The sequence below is a fragment of the Taudactylus pleione genome, unplaced genomic scaffold, assembly GCF_031769625.1.
Source record: "Taudactylus pleione unplaced genomic scaffold, aTauple2 ptg000073l, whole genome shotgun sequence".
NCBI classification, from domain to species: domain Eukaryota; kingdom Metazoa; phylum Chordata; class Amphibia; order Anura; family Myobatrachidae; genus Taudactylus; species Taudactylus pleione.
The window spans coordinates 2095600-2109081 of NW_028284475.1; the positions used below are offsets into that span (position 1 = coordinate 2095600).

The 13482-nt window shown below is 46.9% G+C and overlaps 1 protein-coding gene across 2 annotated transcripts in view; it reads left to right on the forward strand.

The window, feature by feature from the left end:
* The window catches only part of PAQR6 (progestin and adipoQ receptor family member 6), a 35972-nt gene extending 23330 nt beyond the window's left edge, over positions 1-12642 (forward strand). For both annotated transcript variants that reach the window (XM_088467566.1, XM_088467565.1), the window contains exons 4-8: positions 2086-2291; positions 5864-5990; positions 6068-6164; positions 6536-6680; positions 7895-12642. In XM_088467566.1, coding sequence (XP_088323692.1) covers positions 2086-2291; positions 5864-5990; positions 6068-6164; positions 6536-6680; positions 7895-8166 — 847 coding nt within the window. In that variant the 3' untranslated portion in view covers positions 8167-12642. The remainder of the gene's footprint in view (positions 1-2085; positions 2292-5863; positions 5991-6067; positions 6165-6535; positions 6681-7894) is intronic.
* Positions 12643-13482: the final 840 nt, after the last annotated feature.

A 13482-nucleotide genomic window follows, 5' to 3' on the forward strand; every position in this document is an offset into this window, starting at 1 on the left:
TGTCACAGGCTCCTAGTGACTGGATAGGCTGCACTCTCAGTGATGTCACTGGTTCCTGTAAATTAATAGGCTGCATTTCTCAGTGATGTCACTGGCTTCTAGTGACTGGATAGGTTGCACTCTCAGTGATGTCACTGACTTCTGGTGACTGGATAGGCTGCATTCTCAGTGATGTCACTGGCTTCTAGTGACTGGATAGGTTGCATTTTCAGTGATGTCACTGGCTCCTGTAAATTAATAGGCTGCATGTCACTGGCTTCTAGTGACTGGATAGGCTGCCTTCTTAGTGATGTAATTGGCTCCTGTGAATGAATAGGCTGCATTTCTCAGTGATGTCACTAGCTTCTAGTGACTGGATAGGCTGCACTCTCAGTGATGTCACTGGCTCCTAGTGACTGGATAGGCTGCACTCTCAGTGATGTCACTGGCTCCTAGTGACTGAATAGGCTGCATTTCTCAGTGATGTCACTGGCTTCTAGTGACTGGATAGGCTGCACTCTCAGTGATGTCACTGGCTCCTAGTGACTGGATAGGCTGCACTCTCAGTGATGTCACTGGCTCCTAGTGACTGGATAGGCTGCACTCTCAGTGATGTCACTGACTTCTAGTGACGGAATAGGCTGCACTCTCAGTGATGTCACTGACTTCTAGTGACTGAATAGGCTGCATTTCTCAGTGATGTCACTGGCTTCTAGTGACTGGATAGGTTGCACTCTCAGTGATGTCACTGGCTCCTAGTGACTGGATAGGCTGCACTCTCAGTGATGTCACTGGTTCCTAGTGACTGGATAGGCTGCACTCTCAGTGATGTCACTGGCTCCTAGTGGCTGGATAGGCTGCACTCTCAGTGATGTCACTGGCTCCTAGTGACTGGATATGCTGCACTCTCAGTGATGTCACTGGCTCCTAGTGACTGGATAGGCTGCACTCTCAGTGATGTTACTGGCTCCTAGTGAATGAATAGGCTGCATTCTCAGTGATGTCACAGGCTCCTAGTGACTGGATAGGCTGCACTCTCAGTGATGTCACTGGTTCCTGTAAATTAATAGGCTGCATTTCTCAGTGATGTCACTGGCTTCTAGTGACTGGATAGGTTGCACTCTCAGTGATGTCACTGACTTCTGGTGACTGGATAGGCTGCATTCTCAGTGATGTCACTGGCTTCTAGTGACTGGATAGGTTGCATTTTCAGTGATGTCACTGGCTCCTGTAAATTAATAGGCTGCATGTCACTGGCTTCTAGTGACTGGATAGGCTGGATAGGCTGCCTTCTTAGTGATGTAATTGGCTCCTGTGAATGAATAGGCTGCATTTCTCAGTGATGTCACTAGCTTCTAGTGACTGGATAGGCTGCACTCTCAGTGATGTCACTGGCTCCTAGTGACTGGATAGGCTGCACTCTCAGTGATGTCACTGACTTCTAGTGACTGAATAGGCTGCATTTCTCAGTGATGTCACTGGCTTCTAGTGACTGGATAGGCTGCACTCTCAGTGATGTCACTGACTTCTAGTGACTGAATAGGCTGCATTTCTCAGTGATGTCACTGGCTTCTAGTGACTGGATAGGCTGCATTCTCAGTGATGTCACTGGTTTGTAGTGACTGGATAGGTTGCATTTTCAGTGATGTCACTGGCTCCTGTAAATGAATAGGTTGCATTTCTCAGTGATGTCACTGGCTTCTAGTGACTGGATAGGCTGCACTCTCAGTGATGTCACTGACTTCTGCCGACTGGATAGGCTGCATTCTCAGTGATGTCACTGGCTTCTAGTGACTGGATAGGTTTCACTCTCAGTGATGTCACTAGCTCCTAGTGACTGGATAGGCTGCCTTCTTAGTGATGTAATTGGCTCCTTTGAATGAATAGGCTGCATTTCTCAGTGATGCCACTACCTTCTAGTGACTGGATAGGCTGCACTCTAAGGGGTCCATTAAAGATTGTATATGAATACAGAGCCTTGATATGTAATTATTAAGCTGCAAATGAATAAATAATAAATGGGGACAATGGGCAGCAATACACAGAGATCCTGTTGCAGACTACAAAGCAGATCAGTGATGACTGTCCATCATCCTGTCTCTCCAGGTATTTCCTGTGGAGGTTCCTGCTGCTCTCCTATACCCTGGATTTTGTGGGGGAGTCCTACAACTGGCCTCTCTTAGTTTACATGATGCTCATCTGCCTGTACCCCTTCACCTCCAGCTTCGCACACACCTTCAGCAGTATGTCTGCCCCTGCACGCCACATCTGCTACTTCCTGGATTATGGAGCCCTTAGCCTCTACAGCCTGGGTATGTACTGTGCTGTACCTCTACAGCCTGGGTATGTACTGTGCAGTACCTCTATAGCCTGGGTATGTATGGTATTGTACCTCTACAGCCTTGGTATGTACTGTGCTGTACCTCTACAGCCTTGGTATGTACTGTGCTGTACCTCTGCAGCCTGGGTATGTACTGTGCTGTACCTCTGCAGCCTGGGTATGTACTGTGCTGTACCTCTGCAGCCTGGGTATGTACTGTGCTGTACCTCTGTAGCCTGGGTATGTACGGTGCTGTACCTCTACAGCCTGGGTACGTACTGTGCTGTACCTCTACAGCCTGGGTATGCACTGTGCTGTACCTCTGCTGCCTGGGTATGCACTGTGCTGTACCTCTACAGCCTGGGTATGTACTGTGCTGTACCTCTACAGCCTGGGTATGTACTGTGCTGTACCTCTGCTGCCTGGGTATGCACTGTGCTGTACCTCTACAGCCTACATATGTACTGTGCTGTACCTCTGTAGCCTGGGTATGTACGGTGCTGTACCTCTACAGCCTCGGTATGTACGGTGCTGTACCTCTACAGCCTGGGTATGTACTGTGCTGTACCTCTATAGCCTGGGTATGTACTGTGCTGTAACTCTATAGCCTGGGTATGTAATGTGCTGTACCTCTACAGCCTGGGTATGTACTGTGCTGTACCTCTGCTGCCTGGGTATGCACTGTGCTGTACCTCTACAGCCTGGGTATGCACTGTGCTGTACCTCTGCTGCCTGGGTATGCACTGTGCTGTACCTCTGCTGCCTGGGTATGCACTGTGCTGTACCTCTGTAGCCTGGGTATGCACTGTGCTGTACCTCTACAGCCTGGGTATGTACGGTGCTGTACCTCTACAGCCTGGGTATGTACTGTGCTGTACCTCTACAGCCTGGGTATGTACTGTGCTGTACCTCTACAGCCTGGGTATGTACTGTGCTGTACCTCTACAGCCTGGGTATGTACTGTGCTGTAACTCTATAGCCTGGGTATGTAATGTGCTGTACCTCTACAGCCTGGGTATGTACTGTGCTATATTTGTATAGCCTGGGTAAGTACTGTGCTGTACCTTTATAGTCTGGATATGTACAGCGCTGTACCTCTACAGCCTGGGTATGTACTGCGCTGTACCTCTACAGCCTGGGTATGTACTGCGCTGTACCTCTATAGCAGGGGTGGGCAATAAGCGACCCTCCAGCTGTTGAACTACACATCCCTGTGACCTGTGCTGCACTTCTACAGGTTGGGTATATACTGTATCTCTATAGCCTGGGTATGCACTGTGCTGTACTTCTACAGGTTGGGTATATACTGTATCTCTATAGCCTGGGTATGTACTGTGCTGCACTTCTACAGGTTGGGTATATACTGTATCTCTATAGCCTGGGTATGTACTGTGCTGTACTTCTACAGGTTGGGTATATACTGTATCTCTATAGCCTGGGTATGTACTGTGCTGTACTTCTACAGGTTGGGTATATACTGTATCTCTATAGCCTGGGTATGTACTGTGCTGCACTTCTACAGGTTGGGTATATACTGTATCTCTAGAGCCTGGGTATGCACTGTGCTGTACTTCTGCAGACTGGGTCAGGGGCATATCAATGGCAGAGGGACCCATGTGTAGTGGGCCCCTCCTCTGAGCCAGGTACAGTGCACACAGGTCCAAGGCAGCCCATGCCTCACACCCTGCACCCATTGATTCAATACTTACATTTCTGGAGTCCTGCGTCGGCAGTAGCAGAGCTGTAAAAGTCACCAGCAAAATGGCGCAGTGGGCAGGTTACCAGCGTTATGCGCAGAAGGTAAATTGCTAGGAAAATGGCTGCAGCGCCATTTCCCCAATGCCCTGTGCAGTAGACTCTGGCACAGTACTAGAGTATACTAGTGCCCAGGGTCTACTGCTGTGCTCAGTGTGCTGCTGGCCGGGGTAGAGAGGACAGGACCCCGGACGGTCTGCACATCCAACCTTGTTCCAGCAAACTAGTCCCTCCTCCAGTGGTATCCAGGAACATGGCGTGTGCGCACAACACAATAATGCTGTCTCTATGCAGTGCCATCTTTACAAAGATATCACTGGGAAGATGGAGCTGCGGAGGAAGAGGGACCCGCTTGCTGGAGTAAGGCAAGTAGACTATGGGTGCAGCGTGTGTGGTGCGAGCCGCATTGGACCCACTCTACACTCATTATATATATGCCTATGGTGTGGGTATGTACTGTACCGGTTCTCTATGGTGTGGGTATGTACTGTGCTGGTTCTCTATGGTGTGGGTATGTACTGTGCCGGTTCTCTATGGTCTGGGTATGTACTGTACCGGGTCTCTATGGTCTGGGTATGTACTGTGCCGGTTCTCTATGGTCTGGGTATGTACTGTGTTGGTTCTCTATGGTCTGGGTATGTACTGTGCCGGTTCTCTATGGTGTGGGTATATACTTTGTTGGTTCTCTATGGTCTGGGTATGTACTGTGCCGGTTCTCTATGGTGTGGGTATATACTTTGTTGGTTCTCTATGGTCTGGGTATGTACTGTGCCGGTTCTCTATGGTCTGGGTATGTACTGTACCGGTTCTCTATGGTGTGGGTATATACTTTGTTGGTTCTCTATGGTCTGGGTATGTACTGTGCCGGTTCTCTATGGTCTGGGTATGTACTGTGCCGGTTCTCTATGGCCTGGGTATGTACTGTGCCGGTTCTCTATGGCCTGGGTATGTACTGTGCCGGTTCTCTATGGCCTGGGTATGTACTGTGCCGGTTCTCTATGGCCTGGGTATGTACTGTGCCGGTTCTCTATGGTCTGGGTATGTACTGTGCCGGTTCTCTATAGTCTGGGTATTTACTGTGTTGGTTCTCTATGGTCTGGATATGTACTGTGCTGCACCTCTATAGCCTACTTATGTACTGTGTTGTATATTGTACCTCTGTAGCCTAGGTATGTACTGTGCTGCACCTCTACAGCCTGCTTATGTACTGTGCTGTATATTCTGTACCACTAAAGCCTGGGTATCTACTGTGCTGTACTTCCAGTGGCTCAATAGCCTGGATATGAACTGTGCTGTACCGCTATACTGTAAACTGGGTATGTACTGTGCTGTACCTCAATAGCCTGGGTATGTACTGCGCTGTACCTCTAGAACCTAGGTATGTACTGTGCTATACTTCCTGTGACTCTATGGAGCCGGCATGTACTGGATTGTACTTCTATAGCCTGGGTAAGCGCAGTGCAGGAGCTCTGTAGCCCCGGTATCTTTCTCTGTATAACATCACAAATGATGTGCGCAATCTTTCCTGATATAAGAATCATTGTCCTTATGTTATATATTGGTATGGTACAATTGTATAGCAGAATTTGTGCATAAGCCCCACATCTAGGATACAGGGACAAAGGTGTGGACTGGCGGCTTGGTGAGACAGATCCGTCATAGCGGGAATGTTGGGAGAAAGGTGTCCTCTATGTATAAACTGCATACTACCACGTAGCTTGCTGTGTGTGCCAGATATATTCTATATGCTGCTTCTCTTTTGCTGTAGGCTGTATGTGAGTGTTACGTATTTGTGTATCTCCTCTACAGGCTGTGCCTTCACCTACGGCGCCTACGTTATGCCGGATCGCTGGATAAACAGCGCCCTGCATCGATACTACATCCCCATCGCTGCGTTTAATACCTTTATATGCACCGGCCTGTCCTGCTACTCCCGGTATGGACATGTACCTACTTTATATCGCCTAACATACCACATAAAGCCATATATTACTGATCTCACTTCATTTACAGATTCCTGGAGGTAGACCGGCCGCAGTTAAGTAAAGTTCTCCGCACAGTCGCCTTTGTCCACCCGTTTGTGTTTGACAACATCCCGCTGTTTTATCGGGTGAGTCGCAAGTCTACAACAGAAACGTAACTTTATCCCACAGCGAGGATCAGTCCACTGGGAGTCACAGCGGGGTCGGCCATTTTGTGGTTGGGACTGATATTTATGAGCGTTGCAGCTAGGATCTACTGACATGACTGGGGCACAAATGAATGTAACGTTCAGCCCCCATAATGGCTGCCTGCGCTGGGTTGCAGTGATTCTGCCGATTCCTAGTGAGTGGATAGGCCACATGGGATCGCACGTTACCTCAAACCTCAAAATGGCAGGTTTCATGGAATGTAGGTGACGGGTGGGGACTTTGGCCCTAGATATAGCGAAGGCTTTGTATAACAAGGCGTTTGTTCATAACCTGTCCGTCCATCCCGCAGCTTCTGTTCTGCTTCGAGGAGGACTGTACCCGGAACGACGCCATCCCGCTCCACTTCTACCACCTCTGTTTCGCTCTACTCACTGGATTCCTCTTCGCCTCTCACTTGCCCGAGCGCCTGGCGCCTGGACGCTTCGACTACTTTGGTAAGATAAGACCACACATGCATGCAAACACACACACATATAGTTCATTTGACATGCATACAGTACATACATTCCTGTGGTATATAGGTGGATTATCACCTATAGGGACAAGTAAAATTTAGCGCCACCTACTGGCTGTATCCAGCTGTGGTCTCCTTACAATACTGAATGTTACCTTGAATAGCCTGACCTGGGTACACAGTAGACGCCTTGTCGTCCGATGCCACAGATCAGAGCGACATATCAGGTACATCGTCTAGTGTGTTCCCATGATAAGCTCGCTCCCGCGAGTCGTAAGCGACATCGCTACTCCTGTAGTAGGACGTACGGGGGATGTCGTTACCTTTGCCATGCCACATGTCGCATCCCTCCCCCATCGGACCCGGCATCGGAAAGTGTGTATGCACTTGCCGCAGGTTGTATCCCGCGCCGGAGATGTCTAATCTGTACCCAGCCTGTCCCTCCAAAAGGGTAAATGTAACCACTTAAAGAAACTTGTAATAAGATATGCTGGGGGCCACAAGTGAAGACTCGAAGGGCCACAGACAGAATATAGGCTTCTCCCTGCTGTAAAGGGATTTTCCATTTCCACCTCCATCTAATTTGTCTTACAAGCAGCCTCTTGGAACTTTGGCGAAACACAGTGCTTTTTCCTTTTCCTTCTGTGCACTTTAGCCATGCATTTATATAATCAGGCAGAGTTGTTCATTTTTTGCTTGCCCCAGAATAAGACACAAAGTTGCCTTCTGTGCAAAACGGTACCCATTACAGGGAGGATAGAGCTGGTGTAGCCCACAGATAGAAAAATGAAATCGCTCAGCCTGATGATATAATGATATGGCTGAAAAGCACAAGAGACTGCCAGAAAGAGAAATCAAATCTATTAAAAAAAAAAAGTGGCAGTAGTTTATGTGTAAAGTATTGCATCAAAGTATATATCGAAAACGCAAAGCCGCTTTAAGGATTTATTTCTGGTTGGGAGAGGGACAGGAAATAATACAGAAGCCTTATTGTCTATGGGGCTCCATATTATTACTAGTATTATCATTATCTGCCGCGCATACAGTGCCACCTACAGGCTAATTGCAGAACTGCAGTTTATGACCAATTGACTGATTACAAGATTGTCCCAGATTTGTTCTATAGGAAAAGCTACATAAAATAATAATGAATCAGGTGACTGTGTAATCTGCCGATGTCTTCCCCCCCCCCAGGTCACAGCCACCAGTTGTTCCACATCTGCGCCGTCCTGGGCACACACTTCCAGATGGAGGCCGTGCTGACCGACCGGTCGTCTCGGAAGGCCTGGCTCAGCTTACATTCCCAAGCCGACTCTCTAGCCAGCACCTTGGGGGTGGTGGCTGCTGCGGTGATCGGGAACATTGTCCTCATCTGTCTCTTCACCGCCACCTTGCTGTGCTCTCCGCGGGCCAAATCCATCCTCCAGAACCACATCCCGGGAGAGGCCAGGGTCAAGGAGCATTGACCGGGCCGCTCACCACAAATGGACTCAGCAGAAGGAGCATCTGCGGGCCCAGTGCCCATCTCAGCATTAATAGCCATGGGAGGGTCCTACCCCCTCCCCCACCCCCCCTCTCTCTGTAACCCAGGTCTTAGCCTCAGTTCCCAGCATTTCTTACACCTTCTGTACAAAGGGCTGATGTTTCAAGTTTACTTTGAAAACAAAAAACACATTAGTACAGAAAGTAGCTAGTGCCTACCCAGGGCTGACATTTATAGTCCTTACAGCCATATGCAATACCTAGGAGATCACTTTCGAGGACGTCCCTACAGGAACAGGGTAACGGCCCAAGATAAAAACACAAAAATGAGCAAGAAAATTATTTTTGTTTCACCATGTTTCAATTAATGGGTCTTTTAGTGCTAGAGCTAGTTCAAGCCTCTGAATTAGGACTCGTGCCAATATTTGGGTTATATAAGAGCGAGGACGAGGTCCGGTTGTTCTGTTCGCAGATCTTAATTAGAATATGGGGATTGGGATCTTTGTGATAATTGGCGCCCAGCAGTGAGAGATAAGAAGTCCTTTTAGAAACTCTCCCATCTTAATTCTATATTAGAAAGTGCAATAGTCGGCCCGGGGGAAATGCCCCCTAGGGCCCTTTTAGTAACATAGCATTGTGCCTACCTTTGTGTTTACACAGTCAAGGGCTTACACTCATTCATGTCTCAGTCCGAGGGAAGTCTGGTGGGTCTGTTCTTTGTCGAAATATGGAAGTGTGCGGTCACACTGAATACGGGCTCATACAGGATTCTTTACATGCTCAGAGAAACAGTTTTCCATTGGTTTTCAAAGTTCTGGTGAAGTTATGGCACGCCCTTATGTATGTTAGTCAGGACCTGATATAGACCCTTTTCTGGTAACTGGCTATAGTAATCTGGTCGCCTCAGTGCTTATTGGTGGGAGCCTCGATTTTCTAAAGTGTGACCCAGTTCTGAGTTTAGCTACTGGTTTGTGAGTTGATAAACTACGGATTTTAGTGTAAAGGTACGTTCTTTGGAGCGATTACTTGCTAATAAGGGATTCCAACAGCTTTTGGGCCGGTAGCGAAACGCCTGGGCAGTCACAGGCCTCAGGATGGATAAATGCGTATCAGTGGAGCCACTCGGAAGAGGGGGAATTAGTGCAGGGACGAGGAATGTTGAAAAGAAACAGGAAAAGGGATTGTACGTTGCGATGGTGGACTGGCCCCCAGTCACTGACTCGTTTGCGCTGTGTGTTACAGGACTCGCGTTCAGTGGAGAGGAGCAGTCGGGATGTGTGGAGAAGTAGATACGTTACTTTGCATGTGAGTTTTAGGGTATTTGTAAAGGTGAAATCTGGAAGATTTGTTTTCGGTGAGTACTTAGTGGATTCACGAGGCGTTTCTCCAAATGTTGTTCGGGACCACGAATGATATTGCAGCCTGGGACCCAGATTACGGGTGGGAGACTGTTTCAGTACGGTACTGCAAGTGAATTATTATATTTACCATTGTAAATGTAAGTCGATGCATTAGATACTTGTAGGCTCATTCAAAATTTATTAGTAGTTTCTTCATTTCAGGTACACTGTTATTTTCCAAAGGAAGGGGATCTGCCATAACTCACACACATACCTGGATTTTGGAGTCTTGATCCGCCTCTTAACAACCTCTGAGATAAACTGGGCGTGCTCGCAAGAGCTTACACTCCATCAGGGGACATCACCTGCGGAATAAGACAGTGAAGGTCTATCAGTGTTTTAAGCGCCCTCATGACCTGTTTCTAGCAAGGCATCAGAAGTCAGGAGAACGGCCATGCTAATTAAGACCTACTGGGGCCCAGGGGCATGTAACCTGTTGAGAACCCTTCCACTATAAATGAGTTGTCCAAGAGAAGCCCCCATCTGTGCACGGGTCAGACAAGCCCTGAGCAGACTGCCTGCCATTACTGCTGCCTTGTGAGAGAGCCGAGCGGCAGGCATGCATGGCTCACTGTGTACAGCACAGGGTCCAATCAGTTTATGGGAGGGGGGGAGTTGGAACACTATTTGCACCAGTCTATAATCCAGCTCTGGGTCAGGTACAGGCATTAAAGACACAAGTCTGCTGCTGACACTGCATTGAATGTAATAAGTGCTGTGCTGTCTCTTTTCCTGCTGCGCCCATGGCGGCTGTCTTTCCTGCCTTCCCTTTCTCCTGGACCCATTTTGGATAAAGACTCAGAATGTTAAAAGCCAACACCAGGGATTTGTGGGCAACAATCACACGTTGTCCTATTGCTGTAATATTTCAATACAGACTGATATGTGTATTTCTAGTGTAGGGATCACTGGGAGTGATCGGTAATTTGGTTGCAAGACTAGAAGACAGCATGAGGGTCTCGGTTGATAAATGCCACTTAGCAGGAATTGCAATAAGAGCCAAACAAGGAGCAAGTGGCTTTAAGTGAGGTAGACTGTGTGAGAAATGGGTGTATAGTACATATTCCAATACCTACCTACCCTAACGGTGGGGAAACTGGTGCTTACATTATACAGCAATAACATTTACATGAACAATCACCCTCAGCTGACTCAAGATCAGTAGCGAAAGTCACTTCACACAGGAAAAGCATTGAATGGGCATTAGAAAGCCTCGGATTACATTAAGTCTCCTGGCGCCATCTTGTGGTGAAAGTAGGGTACTGATTCCAGTCATTTTTTTACACAGAGTTGTTTGGTGGGTGCTGCTATATTTAGTGACCAGGGGGTATATTTACTAAAGTGCAGGTTTTTACAAGTGGAGATGTTGCCCATAGCCATCAGATTATGGCTATTATCTTCTAGAAGGTGCCAAATAAATGATACATAGAATCTGATTGGTTGCTATGGGCAACATCTCCATTTATAAAAACCTGCAGCTTAGTAACTATAACCCTAAGAGTATGCTTGTACACTTTCACACTCCATAGGCTCCCCAGCATTATTTGGAGTAACATCAGTATAATTAATAATAATATTCCGCCTGAAGTTATTACCATAACTACTTCCTGCTGCTATTTTTCAGAACGCTCCATTTTCATACAAATAACCTGAAATTGCTGCTTTTTACCATAATAATCGTAACAGATTTTTAACAGGTGCAAAATCTGCGTTGACCAACCCTGGGCCTGCGGAGGGCTGATGCAGTTCTCCTGCCTTGCCGCAGAGAAGACGGCAATATAAGCTGAATAACAAGGTTTTCTAGATAGATACCGGGTCATATTCCTGTTACATTAGCAACTTCGCAATTCCGTGCCTTCACCATACTGAGCTCTGTTGAATGTAATTTGTTTGTTTGTTTTATAAATACTAACCAGGGAGAAAAATAGATTGTATTTTTTTTCCTCTCGATAAATGATGTCATGTGTTTTTTTTCTATTAATTGTACTAACCATTAAAAAAAAATTGTAATGAACTTTTTATTGTGGTTTTGACGTGATAACAATTAACTCTTTAATACCGGGGATTTGTTACAAAAGCCGGATTTATAGGGTACATTCCAGAGGCATTTTATGCTCCTCTCATAATATGCTTTTTAGCATAACATAATGAGATTATTAGAAGAAAAAACAATTAAGTATTTTCTTTTTTTTTTACTCAATAACAAAAGTCAGAAGAGCTCACCCATTAGCTGTAATTTACAGATGATATGTCCTCACTTATCCTTGCTGCAGTCAAGTCAAACAGTCCCGCGTGCCCCGACTGGCCGTGTGAGCCTCTGATAGCACCAGGCGTCTTTTTGGGCCGAAATTGCTTCTAAGTGGCGATGTGATGCGACTAGGAAGCATCAGGAGACCCTGCGGATTAATCTGATAGATATATATATACTTATGCTGGGTATACACTGTCAGAGATCTCGCGGAAGCCAGGCATATCGTGCTGCAGGGCGTACTGAGTCTAGATCAGCGAGGACACATCTGTACTTGCCATTGATCTTCACGGGATCAATTGGAAAAAAAAAAAAAAAGCGCATTGGATGAAATTTAAAATCAAACTCGGACTTTACTGTCCGATTATAAAAACAATTGGAAGATGATCAGATCGGGGGGTCACTATCATGAGGCAGTAATTGGTAGCAATACCGGATCTTACAAGCAGGCTGGTAGATAAGTTTTACTTTTGCTGCACCAGTTTTTACACTGCTATTATTTTTTATGGAAGAACAAAAATCTGATTTCAATTTTAAATGGTTACTGTTGGCGATCGCGAGCGCTCAGCGCAGAGAAATGCCGTCAGATTCTGGATCTTATTAACTAAGTGCATTGCAAATTGCCTTCATGGTCACCAAAGTGCGCTACAAGGGTGCCAGCCTACCCTCCGCTCTTAAGAAGCCACCTTGTCACACTAGAAGTATCTCTTGGGTTTTCGGGGTGGCACACTGTGAAATAAGGTGTATTCATCTCATCAAAGTCCAACGTTTAGTACCATCAAGTTCAATAAAACTTTGTTTTTCTCGTCTTACGCTGCTGTTTTTATCCTCATTTATGACCTATTTCATTGAGGAGGGGAGAGTGGGGATTTCTTGGTTGCATGTGTTGAGGTTGTGCATTCAAAATAAAATTTGACATTGCTCCAGGTACTCCTAGAATACTAGTGTTCCCACGCCCTGTCCAATTTCAAAGTGAAGAACGTGCCCTGCCCGTATGGCTGCGCCCTGCTAAAACAACCTGCCGGGAGTCGTACCCACCCGCGGGCTGCAGTGTACTGCTGGCGAACAGATGCCATGCGGCATCTGCTCACAGCGAGGGGAGAGCTTGGGGGCAGCCCAGCATATTCGTATGTGATGGGCACGCCCATGTGTGATGAAAAGGGGCGTGTCTTTAAGTCACATCCCCCCTTTTCTCGTGGCCATGCCCCCTTTTTACGGAGTGCGGAGAGTGTCCTTTCTACTGTCCAGCGTCCTGCCCCACGCCAGATCTAGAATGAACACTAAAATACGCTTCTCTGCCAAAGTGCAACATTCACCCTACAGAAATTACGGAACAGGATTTAATTAATCCATGCAGGGGTATATTTAGGGGTCTGAGTGCCCCTGGCAAAGCAAGGGACTGGCGAGCCCATGCCCCATATTTTAGGAATAATTACACGCTGCACTTATAATGTTAGAAACTAAAGAAGAAACTTAAAACAGAGATTTTAACATAAACAAAATATATATATATAATGATTAAATTTTTATTATAACTAATAATGATCACTAACCTTTTTCCTGCTTCTCCCAGTCAGATTCCCTAGGGGGGGGATTCCAGGTTGCGGCTACTGCTGTCACACCGGCACAGCTGGAGGAGCAAAGGGGTTAGT